The 14,589-nt window shown below is 32.6% G+C and overlaps 1 protein-coding gene across 2 annotated transcripts in view; it reads left to right on the top strand.

Moving 5' to 3' along the window:
• Positions 1-14,589, top strand: part of CENPK (centromere protein K) — a 37,447-nt gene that overhangs the window by 4,794 nt on the left and 18,064 nt on the right. For both annotated transcript variants that reach the window (XM_051991364.1, XM_051991356.1), the window contains exons 3-4: positions 719-775; positions 5,471-5,543. In XM_051991364.1, coding sequence (XP_051847324.1) covers positions 719-775; positions 5,471-5,543 — 130 coding nt within the window. The remainder of the gene's footprint in view (positions 1-718; positions 776-5,470; positions 5,544-14,589) is intronic.

Genomic DNA, 14,589 nt, shown 5'->3' with positions numbered 1-14,589 from the left:
TTATGCTTTTCATTGGCATAAAATTGAAAAGAATACCTAATATCCTGAATGACAGAATTAGAATTTATACCACCTCAAAGACCTGGAACAAGGTGCCAATTATAGTCAGAGGTACTCCAGATAGGAAAAGCACAAAGTACCTCCAGGCACAAATGTTACAATGTACCTAAAAGATAGCTTCAAAAGATAATTTAGATATATTGTCTTTTCCTTTCTATATGTCAGATTTTTTTTTTTTAAGTGAATGTATTATAGACATGCTTGTGAAAGTGAATTTGAAACAATTAGGAGAAATGGAAATTTAGGAAAAGATAGGGAAATATTTCACTTAGCTGTATACTATTTCTTCGCAAGGGAGAATTTTGAATTCTTGGACCCTGGTATAATTGTTAGAGATCCAGCCTGAGCTAAGAAGGGTTCAAGTCTACCCCTGACATATGTTGTCTGTGTGATCGGTAGGCTTGTCATATAATCTTTCAGTGTCCTAAACTACTCTCTAAGAATATAAATTACAGTGTAGGTACAAGTTTGCATTAGGAGAAAGAGTTTCCTCATCCTGGAGCTTCCTATGTCATGAAATCATTGGTCTAGCCCTTATTCTTATCCCTATCTTTAATATTGCAGTTAATAATATTATTTTTATGGCTATTAAATTAACTTGGAAGTATTTGTGCTTCATACAACATGTGATTTATTTTCTTTTTATCTTTTAATTAAGTATCAGCAGGAGATAACTGTTGCTGAAGGTGAAAGACTTAACTGTTCTGATGCTCAGGTATGTCTCATTCTTTTTTTCCCCTATAAGATAAGTAAATAGAAATTATTAATTGTTTTAGCATGATTTTCAAAAATATTCTAAAATTGTGCCATTTTCATGCCTGACTGAAGGTTATGTTAGGTTATCAAAGGCTAATATCAACAGAATTCAAACTCTACCAAGTTGAAAAGCCTTTGAAAACAGGCTTTGTGATGTACTGACTATATATCTTTAATTCAAAGACCTATTCTAGTTTAATTTGGATGAAGGGAGATAGTGAATTTTTTGGCTACAGTTAGCTCTCAAAGATCATAACACATTTTGTGTCAATGTAGTAACTACCTCAAATCACCTATTTGACAACAACATTTACCAGATGAAAAATTTCATGCTCCAGCCTGATCAAAAAGCTGAGAACATTTTGCTAATGGTAATTTTTATTTTGAAAATGGAGTATTGTGTATGTTGAAGTTAAAACTGCTATCATGGGAACAAGTCAAGTGGCTGTACAGTTCTTCTTTAAGAACATTACCAAAATACAGGTTTTTTTTTTTTTTTTTTTAATTCTAGATGTAACTTTGAGCATATTTAAAATTAAACATTGCCTGAATTTAAGATGTAGAAAATAATTTAAGAGATCATTTAAAATTTTTGGAAAACATACATGCAATTTTTTTTTTTAAATCTTGCTCTGGCAAAATGTGAATTAAAAACTCCATTAATTGCTACAGTGTGGCCTAGACCTGAAATAAAAATAGACTTAACCTAAATGTACCAGAACAATAAAATCAAAAAACTTATGAGCATTTATATATCTTAGGATAATGTTCATTTTCCTAATGATTTAATTAGGAAATTTTGAGAAGAAAACAATTGCTTTGCTGAGCTAAAAAAAAAAAAAAAAAAAAAAAAGATATTTCTATTTTCTTTATTGCTTTAAAGCCAGTGATGAAATTTTTAACTTTTAAAAGGAAAAATGTTTTATTTATATCAGCATAAAGGAATACTTAAAGGAAGAAACTGATTTCTATTTCTGCTCACACTAATTTTGTTTTGTAATTAAGAGCTTTTTAAAAGCTTTAAGAAAGTCATATGCTAAAAGATAAAATAGATAGACAGTATTTCACAAATTAATTTAGTAAATTCTTTTATTCAGCATGTTTATTGAATGGGTATTCCAGTTGTTGATGCTGGCTGTTTTGAAAATACTACATAGCAGGGACTGGTGGAAAAAAGAGATTCTTTACCTGGAATATCTTTGAGATACGGTTGTGTCCTTATGAAAATAAATTTAGAGGGTTTTCCATATTACCCATTTTACAGAGAAAGATTTGCTTTTTGAAAAAAAAATTTATTTAATATCTGTGCTTACAATTTCAAAGTAGTACATTAAGTACTATATACTTTGCCTATAAAATGTGGGTTTATTTACTTTTTTCCTGTAGAGATTATTCATTAATTAATAGAATTAATAATAACTTAGAGCTTTGGCATGGTAGTTATATGTGCCTGGGCAAGTTTCTGAGCCTGAGATTCCTCATTTGTAAAATGAGGTGGACGAAGGTGCAGGAAGATGATTTTAATGTCTTTTCCAGCCTTAAATTTTATATATATATATTTTGCATATGTGTGTGTACAGAAATATAAGGTAAGCATGCTTAGGACTGAGAGACCAATGTGTTAGGCCAAAATGTTTAATTATCCAATAAAAGAGACTGAGATAAAGAAGGAAAAGTAGTATTGGTAAGATCTCTCTGAAAGAGAAGAGATTATTGTGTCTATAATACTCCTGGCCTAGTTTAACTTCTTTGCTGGTTTGGATGATCTGGTGAGGAGGATGGCAATATATGTATAAAACTAGAATTTATCTGCACAAGATGTTTTTGAATCAGGTGTTTGTATTTGTGGTAGTGCCTGGATTTTTAAAGGTACTTTTCAGGATCCTTGCACTATTTGAGGATTATTTTTCTGAATCTGTTATCATTGTATTCTACAAATGCAGAAGTAGTTAAAAAGTTTATAAAATAGTTTGCATACTTTATTTTTATTTGGACTTCATATATTTATGATATAGGTACTACAAAATTAACTTCCCTTGATACAATTCAGACTGATATATCGGATTAATGTATCCTCTTTAGGAATAGACATAAGGTAAAGATGGGAAAGTTTCTCCCCTTTCCCCCCCGTAAGATTCAGTATATGCAGAAATTTACAAAACACTAAATTACAAGTGTCCTGCATCCTGGGTGTCATCATCAGCTTCTCTCTCTCCATTATCCCAAATATTCAATCTTTGCCAAATTTTATGATTTCTTTTTTTTTTTTTTTTTTTTTTTTTACATGGTTCCTCTTCTTCTTCACATCTTGCCTTTACCTGAATTCTCCTCTTTACCTGGACATTCCTGTTGAAGCTTCCACATTGTTGCGTATGTCTGTCATTATTTTTCTGAATCTGTTTATTCTTTTCCCCTCCTCCCAATTTTATAAATTCAAGTTACTCCCTGTCATTTCCATAATGACAAGTGTTAATTCCTATATTTGGAATTTAAAGGTCTTCACAGCCTGATCTCTTCTTGTTCTAGTCTTTTAAACATTTTACTCCCTTCTGTACATTCTGTGGTTTGACCATACTGGCCTACTTTCTGTTTCTTGAACATAACACTCTGTCCCTTGTCTCCTTACCTTTATATTAGCTGGTTCCCATATTTGAATGCTTTATAGTTCTCCCCAAACTCTTCAACTTTATGGCTTCCTTTAAGATGGTTCAAAGGACTACCTCTTCCTGTAAGTGCCATTTTCTCTAGGACTGTTTTCTGTCCACTTTGTATTTATCTTATATGTGTTCATCTATATATGTTTCCTTCCCTATTAGAATATAAGGCCATTTTCACTTTTTGTTTGTTTCCTTAGTGCTTGGCACATAGTAAATACATAGATAGATAGATAGATAGATAGATAGATAGATAGACAGATAAATGAATGAATAAATAAAAATAATTACTTGCTTGCTGATTTTTTAGTTAAAGCTTCCAGATTATTAATTGATTACACTTTCTTGGAATTTAGTTATTAAAAGGGTTTTTTAGTTACCTGGCACTTTTTTCTTGTTTTCCATCATGCAATGTGGTTTAGTGTAAAGAAATAGCTCTAGAGTTAGAGGACCTGCATTCAAATCATGTCACCTCTAATACTTAATAATTATGTGATCTTGAGCAAGTCTTTTAGCATGCCAGGGCCTTAGTTTCCTCAATTTTAAGTTGAAGAGTTTGGAGTAATTAGTCTTTGAGGCCTCTTCTAGCTTTATATCTATGATTTTTATGAAATTTAGGGAACCAATCCTTAAATATCATCTGATTTTATTCATTTTTGTAAGAAATATGAAATATCCCAAAGAATACTTTCAAGATGCTTTATACAAATAAGTTCACAATGTTATAGATTGCTTGATCATTAGGATAATCAGAGATGAAGTGTTGGTACTTTTATGAGAAATATAGGAGAACAGTTTTCTTATCCTTTAAAAGTAACTGGTCTCAGCAGTTACATGTTTTTTCTTTTATGTTTTCCTTCTTTCCCATGTATCTTTTCATAGAATGATAATTTTTCCTTTTTACATGAAAGCTTTATTGGGTTATTTTAATGTTTTTGGTTTTATTTTTTTGCAAGGCATTTGGGGTTAGGTGATTGTCATACAATTGGTAAGTGTTAAGTGTCTGAGGTCAGATTTGCATTCAGGTACTCCTGACTTCAGGGCTGGTGCTGTCTCCATTGAGCCATTTAACTGCCCTCACATTTTTCTTTTTCTGTTGATTTTCTGTTTAATTTAAGGCTTTATAAAGCTACACTGGATCTTTTTAGAAGAATGGCAGCATGTTGTGATATGCTATGAATTTGGCTCTAGTCTGCTATTTACTACCTATGTGATTTTTTTCAGTCACATAACTCCTTTAGTACCTCAGTTTCCTCCTCTGTAAAATGAGTAATTTAGATTTAGGTAATTCCAAAAGTCCCTTCCAACTTCATCCTAGTCTTGTGACTACTGAGAGGTTATAACTACAGAAAGGAAAAAAAGTTATTTTAAGCATATTGTTTACCCCCCAAAGTGCCTTTTTAACACATGAAGTTGGCCAGTGCTTTGATAGCATAGCTGATTTGGAATTCTTCAGTTAAACAAAAGCCAAGCTGTTGGTGCAGACTGTTGTGGAATGTGTTGCTATTTTCAGAACATCTTGTACTTAAATACCAGTTTGTTTCCAAGAACTTTACTAGCAAATTGGCTTTTTAAAAATGTTGGCAAGAATCAAATTTGTTCTAGTTTTCATTTTTCATTTTATTTCAATGATATAGATAAAGAAACTTAATCTACCGATAATAGCAACAGGATATTAGCTTTTAGAATGTCATATTTTACCATTTCTCATGCTTTCTTGATTTTATTTTTATATACCATTTTTCAGCACTGGGTTTCAATTCTATGAGTGGACTATTGCCTGCTGATTACAGTGGTTAAATTCAAAATTTTATTTTGGGGTTATTTTGTGTGATTTTACTGGCTATTTCCAAGCTAGGTATTTTGTATCATTTCTATATTTAAAATAAATGATACTTTATTGCATAACTTTTTATTTATCCTCATGAAATGGCTTTTTTCTAAATTTCAGCCTAAATTTTATTTTGCCTTTTTTTTTTTTTTTTTAACTCTCTTTGTAGCTAACATTATTAATGATGCGATTAAAGAGTCTAACAGCAGAATATAATCAATGGCTGGAAAGAACTCCTGACAGTAAGAATTTTTTACATGATTCCTTTTTTATATTCAATAAGATTGATATCAGGTATGTGTATTTTTCTTGTAACATGTAATAGATATGTGTACTTTTGAACCTGATTACTATTTAAAAATGAGACATAAAATACATATATGTTTAACTATATAAAGTTCAAATAGAAGGATATGTTAAGGTCTTTCAGATGCTTCTGTTTGCAGGTGACATTGTGACAATTGTATTAAGCACTAGAGTATCATGGAATTTCCTAAATAAGACTTCTAATCATGCTACAGAGGATTTGCCTTATGCACTCATAAAAACTAAGTGTTTAAAAATTGACTATTATTCAACCTATGATGTTCATTGTATGGGCAATCTGTAGAGTTCAACGGACACACAACATCCTAGAGACGTACTGTTGTATATAGGCAGAGAGGTGGGCCCATAATTAAAAAAGTAGAAAAAACTAGGCTAGAGTGGCTTGGGAAATTTAAATTGTTTAAATGACTCCAGAAGGAAATAGAGAAGGAACAATTCCTTTAGTGCTTTTGCCAAGAAAATCCCAAATGGAATCATGGGATCATGAAGAGGCATACATGATTGAACAACAACCACAATGACCCCAGATCTTCCCCTGAAACAAAGGACCATCTTTTTAGCACCAGTATTTTTCAGCAGTATTGTGTGGCAGTCACTGAAAAATTGAAGTTGAAAATTACCCAAGGGATATCAGATATGCATGTTGGATATGAATGAGCTGCATTTCATTACAATAAAGGAATTATTACAAGGAAGTGATATAAAGAGTGTTATCAAAAGATATGATAAAAAAATCAGCTACTTATGAGGGAGAGCAATGGATAACCAACAGACATAATATATGCTGCATTGATATCTTTGTCATGAGGGAAATGAACTCTTCGTATTAGTGAATCCTTTATGATGAACTTATTGGAAACTAGGGACAAAAATCACATAGGATGAACAGGCTTAAATGGATTGTGATCTGCATCATTGGATAGGATATCCACATTGTATGATAGTACAGATCTGTTCACAGGACTAGTATGTAAATTTATGATCACAAGAGAATTACTAGAAATCATCACTGATCTCCTTTAAATTAAGCTAAAGCACCATTATTTTCATTTTAAATAAAGAATAATCCAGGACCCACTGAGTAAGAGAAAAATTATTTAATTCACATACTCCTTAGTCAAAAAAGGAATATGTTGTTGTGGAAAAAATAGCTAGCCCTTTATTTTATTTGGATTATGGGCAAGTGCCAAGAGGTGATATCCCATTTTAAAATGTGTGTGTGTGTGTGTGTGTGTGTGTGTGTGTGTGTGTGTGTGTGTGTTTATATGTGTATATACACATATAAATCTGTGTATTCATGAAAATAATGTAGCATTTCATGAAAATGTCTTTCTGTGACTTTGCTGTTCTTTCTATGCCTTACTGGCAGACATCTCAATCTCTCCCCTCTCCCCTTCTTTTATCTAAATATAATATATGTAGATCTAAAACATCTGTGTGTGTGTATGTATACACATTTGCATATATATGTGTGTGTATATATACATATATATGGATCATTTTCTATATCTAAAATCAAGTTGATTTTCTACTTTAAAAAAAAAATTTTCCCTATGAGCTTGTAACTTCATAAAATAGAACTGAAAGTAATTGCAAAGATCATATAATTTAGTCCCCTGATTTTCTAGTGGAAACAGCTCAAGGTATTTTTTTTTGTATCTCATTTTTGGAACAAGATCTCTAAACCCCAAAAGGAAAAAGGTAGAAATCACTAAAGAAATAAACGAAGCTTAGTGTTTTGGGTTTTTTTCCACACATTTTCCTGATTTCTAAAGTTCCTTTAAGTTCTAAAGTTAAATATTTCAATTGTAGCTCAAATTATAATTAAAATTGTAGCATGACTAATAGATTATGTACATCATTACAGAAAAGGGTATTTTCTTTATAGTAGTCATTACTATTTTGTATTTCATAGTAATGGAGTGTTGAATAGATTATGAATTCATTTTGAGCTTCTAATTTTTTTCATCTTTTTAAAAATTTATAATACAAAGTAAGAATTGAGACCATACTTTTCCTGAGTGACTCCTAATGGTCCTGTAGGCTGTAATTTTCTAGTGGTTAGCTGCCATTGGTATGAATTTCTAGTCTCTCAAGGACAAAGAAACCTTTAAAATAAGAGCTTCTGATTTGTAGAAATTCCTAATGAGTTTTCCTTCATAAATTAATCTGGTGAGGCAATGCTTTACAAAGTAGGCAAGAAGTTAATACTCCCATATTCCAATGGAGCCATGCAATACAGATACATCAGATACAAGGAAAGTCAAGCATCTTGTACCTGAAGGGATTCTCCAACTTTTCTCTTTGTACTTGATTTAATTTAGAAGGGTTGGAATTTGTTGCCCCAAATATATTCTCTAGTGCAATGAAGATGATAGTTTCTCATCTCTCCAGAGAACTGTTATGACAAAGCAATATTGATTAATTTAGTTTAAAATAGAAAATTTATTTTTTGAAGTATAAATTTTTCATATTTTGTAGACCTCAAGACCATTATCTCCAAAATGAAATCTTCTTGAAAAAGAACAGACATCAATGTAATCACATCTATCGAAGAAATGTAACCAAATAAAATTAGTTACCACAATGGTGAGACCAAAAAAAAAAAACAAAAACAAATAAATCTAGAAATAACACTTCAGCCAAGAAACAACTGGTTTTCCTTGTGAAGTGATTTTCATTTATAAAACCTTGTGGAGGAGGATGGAGTAAAATTTTCAGCAGTATTCTCTTATAAAATAGTAAAAAGCAGTAGAGGGCAAAATAAGTTTACTGAAAGAATGGTGAGATTCCAGATAAAGCAGTCATCCTAAATACAAAACTGGAAGGATAATAAGCAAATAAAAATCGGAAAATATCTATTGAGATTTTGGTAGCAAACTTCTTCATTAATGATAGCAGAGTTACTATACTTAGATTCTACCATTACAATCTCTGATTTGCTGAATGATGAAGTAGAAACTAGTATTATAGAACAAAAATGGGAGGACAATCAAGATTTAGGGTCTGTGCTAGTTAAAGATAAAGAAGAATTGAACATCCATCTGAAAGAGATTAGAATTCCAAATACTTGGGGGAAAAAAATCTCAAGACTATTGCTGCAACAAAAAAGCAACCAAAAAGGTTTCAACTATTAATCTATATGGTTGCTTTTACCTTGAGTATTCTTTATAAGCAAGGAGGGAATTGATTATTATAAAAGAAAGAATAAATAGGCTTTCAAAAAACTTATTCTACAACAGATTACATCTTTGTAGTTGAGAAAAAGTTGCCTACTACAATCTCATTGTGCTTATTGCTTTTTGACTATAAAAAAGCATTTTATTTGATAAGCAAATTGCCATCTTCTTACTGTAAGTTATCTCCCCTGCAAATGTCAAAATTGTACAAAATTCCTTGAAAGGTATATCAGTAGAGATAGCTTTGTTAAACTCTTTGATAATATCAAGCAAAACATTAAATATGGAGATGTTTCTTGGAGGATGTCTAGCACAGACTTTAAATAGAAGAATTGTCTTATAAATGATGAAGTCCTCCAGATAACTGTTTTAAATGATATTATGCATAAAGCACCAGAGCATTATAAAGCCTCTTAAATGAGATCCATTCTCAAAATAATTCAGCTTAACTATCCACAGGGGATAATAGATAAAGAATGTCTTTTACCCACTATGTAAGTATTTGATTGGGCAGTCTGTACAATTGGCCCATCAATACATATTTTGGACATCCTTTTTAGATGTACAATGATAACTATTGAATAGGAATAGGGCCTATTGAATAGGAAAAAGAGTCTTTGGGATTTTATACGATGCTGTTTTAATGATTCTAACTTACTTCCTGAGAAAAGACCTATATTTTTACTATCAGTATTCTTTTGTTTATGCTCTATGGCAGAATTGTGGAATACACAGAATTGTGGAATTGTCTCTCAATGGAGAGAGACACATGGTTCTACAACATATTAACAATGAAGAATTCTGGGGATGCAGCAGCACAAAAAGATGGCAGTAGAGAGATGTGTGACCAGAAAAGATGGGTTGCTTAAGTGACAAAATTAGTAGCAATTGGACAGCTGCATTTTTATCTATGCTATGTCAAGAGATCCAGAAGGGGGCCCCTCGGCAAACTTAGGAAGACTCTCTTTTTTTGCATTTATGGGAGGATATAAATGAGAAAACATGTATAGATTGTTATCTGCACTGCTAGAAGGCAATACCTTTATCTTTAAAGTTATAGCTCCTTCAAAATAAATCAGAAGATTTTTAAGTACACATAGAAAAATAATACTAATTATACTTACTTTGGTTTTGTGCAAACCAGGACTGGTATAGGGACACATACATGGTTTGCTGCTCATAGGCTATATATTTTGCAAAGTTTAAGAGGCCTAGGTACAGTTATATGCTCCCCAGGCTATTTGCCGTGCTTCTAGTCCAGGTTCTCCAACATTATTGAGCAGTCACTGTGAAATTGTGTTCCTTGTCAGCAACCCAGTCAATGACTAGCTTTTACCCATGTGAAAAATAAGCTAAGGAATCTTGAGAAAAAGGACATCATACTTTTCATCCCAACCATAAGTTCTACTTCTAGCCCAGCCTTCAAAGCAATCAAACTGAGAAACATCCCCCATGGAGAAAAGACCTATCGTCTGTATCTGCAGATGTTAGAATCCACAGAACCTCCTCAGGAACAATAGTTACTAAAGATCTACAAAAGAAAGCCCTTGATACCATCAAATATCTCAGCATTAGAAACATGTTTTTGCCATTAGAAATGGCATAGAGGGTTTACTATCTCTTTTAAACATCCTAAGAACTCTGGAATATTTCTATTTAACTTATTGCTGATATGTAGTGTTTCCCCCTTAGGATGTAAGAACAGGAACCAAATCCACTTTTCTGTTTGTAACTCCATTGTACTTTTCAGGGTTTTGCATAAATGTTTTTCATTCATTTATTTACACAATAAGATTAATAGAGTAATGATAGTTTAATAAAATAAACAAAATTTAATAGAGTGAACTTGCTATCCTCTGAGAGTTCACAATCTAAGAACAGCAGTAATGATGTGAAACTTTAAAATCTTATATTAAACAAACTGATGTTTAGATGTAGCAAAAAAGGAGAATGTACATATTAGGACAGCAAAGGAGGGGGTGTCATGATTATTATATATTGAAGAAAGTTCTTGTGAAACTTCTAGTCTGTTAAAATGAGATTTTTAAATATTCTTCTAACCTGTTTTCCTTTTATTGTCATGAATAATTAAGGCTTGACTTTGATTTTTTCCAATCTAACATTCATTTAATGCCTACTAAGTGCATGACACTATCAAAGCACAGTGAGTTTAGAGTTTAAATTCAAAAACAATTTATATTATAAATCCTTTTTGTCCTGCTATTTTGTTTTTGTTATTTTTGGCAACTTATTTTGGCGACAACTTCTATAGTTGTTTCTACTTTGGCATTCTCCCTCAGTAGATTTGCCAATCTACCTGTGAATTTGCCAGTTTCCTTCATAATGACCATCCTGACAGGTTAGAAATTCAGATCACAAATTCCAAAAGTAACTCTGTCAAAACCCCAAATCCGGCCAGTAATTGCCCCATTTGGAAAGTCTACCCAAGAACACAATCCAGCAGCCATACAAAGACCCTGCCCCATGCATATTTTTATTTTGGGCATGAAATCTTTCGAGATTTTACTTCTAAATAGTTCCTATTGATATGAATTCTTTTCCTGTAATGAGGAAGGTGCTCTCTTGTTGAGAGCTCCTGAAGTTTGGAAATTCCCATTCCCTGGGAATTTAGGCCATTATACTTTGAATTTGTGTGAAAATACCTTTAGTTTCTTGGTTTCTTCCTCATTAAAATATTCTAAGATATAAAAAGACATCTCTTGCCCATTAACTACTTCATCTTAAAAATGTTATCAGGCAAAATTTAGACAAACTCATAAGTCAGGAGTATTACTTTTACAACTCATTATTTTTCATACAGTTGAGGCCCTCTCAATAGAAAGAAAAATACTACCCAAATACTAGTTGGAGTACAATGGATCCTTTCACTATAGATCTATTTCATACTGATCCAACCATTCTGAACAGCAATTTGGAACTCTGCCCAAAGGACTATAAAACTATGTATACCCTTTGACCAGCAATATAACTATTGAGTCCATAACCCCCTAAAGAGAAGAGAAGGACTTACAGTTATATCAGCTCATTTTGTGGTGGCAAAGGATTGGAAATTAAAGGAATGCCCATCAATTGGAGAATGGCTAAAAGAGTTGTGGTATGATTGTGATGGAATACTAATGTGCTGTAAAAAATGTTGAGCAGGATGGCTTCAGAAAAGCCTGAAAAGACTTAACATTAACTGATGAAAAGAGAAATGAGCAAAAGAACTTTGTATACAATAACCAATATTGTGTGGTGAGCATTTGTAAATGACTTCTTGAATTCAGTGATCTAAGACAGTTCTGAAGAACATATAATGAAAAGCGCTATCCCCTTCCAGAGGAGAAAAAAAAAATGATGGAATCTGAATGCAGATTGAAGTATATTTTGAAATTTTAATTATTATTAGGGATTTTTAGTCTGCATTTTTCTTTTGCAATATGGAAATGTTTTGCATGATGGTACACGTGCGATATATATATCAAATTTCTTGCCTTAAGAAGGGAAATAGAAGGAAAGAAAATGGAACTCAAAATTTTTTTTAAAATGTTAAAAATTTTTCTTTGTATGTAATTGAAATTAACAAATTAAATAGTTAAAAACTATTTCAGTGAACTCTTGTTTCTGGGGTTATGGTGACTTTGTAGAGTGAAGCTAAAATTTTATGACACTGAGAAAAAAAATGTCTTTTGGATAGAGAGCTAGCCTTATAAGTAGAAAGGCCTTCTTTCAAGACACACCTCTTACATATTCTGACTTTATTCTCTGTGTTCTAGGCAACTTTTTCTACCACTAAATTATAGAGGAAGTGCTGACTTGAATTGGTAAGAGTTTTTCACCTAGGAGTTACCTATAGCAGTAAAATTACAGCTCCAATCTCTTTTTCTATCCTCTTTTTAAAGTAGCATTAGTTGGGGTGGAGCCAAGATGGTGGAGAGGACATGTAATTTTTTTTGAGCTCTTCTACTACCCTCACACTGACAAAATCTAGCCTCTGAAATAGTGCTTGACTGATAGAATCCATGAATATTGGGAGTGCAGCAAATTACCAAAAGAAGATAATTTCGAAGATCACCAGAAAAAAATCTGTTTTGATTGGGCATGTGCACAGGAGGAGGCTAGGTGCAGGCAAGGAGTCAGAGTATGGAGACCAGTGCATACTGAGCAGACTGGGGGTGGGGAGCTGTCTCCCTGGTGGAGAATCTACAGGAAGGATTCTACCACAGTGTTGGCTACTCTGCCCTGGTTGCAAGCCAGTAGATCAGCAGAGAAATTATAAAACATCCAACACAAACATAAAAGGTAAAAAGTGTACCCCAAAGCGCTGGAATCTCACTGGACCTGGTCACACCCATCCAGCACCAAAAGTGACTCTGAGTGATTCCAGCGCAGCTGTGGCCACTTCTGAGTGTCTGTAGAGGAAGCTTAGAACTTCCATGCCCTAAAAGCAGATCCCAACTTTTTAAAAAAAAGTAAAAAGGCAAAGCAAACTCTTTAACAGCTTGTTTATAGATAGCTTCTATAGTGAAAGAGAACAACAGATTTCAAACTCTGAGGAGACTAAAGACAGTTTGTCTCTAGATCCAGAGATGGATATGATCTGGTCCCCCACACACAAGGCTCTTCTGGAAGATATTAAAAAGGATCTTAAAAGAGAGCTAGAAGAAAAATGGGGAAAGGAAAGGAAAACTTTGCAAGAGGATTTGGAAAAAGCATATAACTCATTAAAAAGATAGATTGGAAAAAGAAAACTCTCTGAAAAACAGAATATGTGAACTGGAAAAGTTAAAGAACTCCCAGGAAAACAGAATTTGTGAACTGGAAAAAGAAAATAACTTATTAAAAAAATTTTGTGAAATGGAAAATTCCATAGAACAAAACAAATCATTTGAAAACTCAATTGGACAAATACAAAAAGAAGTAAAAAAAAAATAAACAGTTCATTAAAAATCAGAACTGAATAAATGGAAACGAACAATTGGTTGAGACATCAAAAATCAAGCAAAACCAAAAAAATGAAAAAATAGAAAAAAATGTTAAATATCTACTTGGGAAAACAACAGACCTGGAAAATAGCTCTAGGAGAGATAATCTAAGGATTATTGGACTCCCTGAAAATCATAATGAAAAAAAGAACTTAGGCACTATTTTTCAGGAAATCATCAAAGAGAACTGCCCAGATGTCATAAAAATCAGAAGGTAAAATAGCCATTGAAAGAATTCATTGAACACCTTCAATTCAAATACTGAGGAGCCACAATAAGGAATACTCAGGATCTAGCAGCTTCCACCTTAAAAGGATTGAAGGGCCTGGAATCTGATATTCCAAAAGGCAAAGGAACTTGGAATGCAGCCAAGAATAAACTACTCCATTAAACTGAGCATTTTCTTCCAGGGAAGAAGATGGGCATTCAATGCAACAGGTGAATTCCATTTATTTCTGATGAAAAAAACTAGAACTAAACAAAAAATTTGACATCCAAATATAGGACTCGAGAAGCATAAAAAGGTAAAAAGAACTCTTGGAACTGTATTTCTGTTATGGGTATACATAGAGAGTGCATGCATAATTTGATTTTACTATTATAATATAAAAAAGGAACTAGAGGTGGAAAGAGGATTGTACCAGAAAAAGGGAAAAGTGGAGGTAAAAAGAGGGAAATCACATCCCACAAAGAGGCAAGGAAACCTATTGTATCTGAGGGAAAGGAGGGAAGGGGATGAACATTGTGTGAACCTTACTCTCATCAGACTTGGCTCAAAGAGAAACTATTAGACATAT

Source organism: Antechinus flavipes, chromosome 1, assembly GCF_016432865.1.
Source record: "Antechinus flavipes isolate AdamAnt ecotype Samford, QLD, Australia chromosome 1, AdamAnt_v2, whole genome shotgun sequence".
NCBI lineage: Eukaryota > Metazoa > Chordata > Mammalia > Dasyuromorphia > Dasyuridae > Antechinus > Antechinus flavipes.
This window is presented reverse-complemented; position numbering and strand designations above follow the sequence as displayed.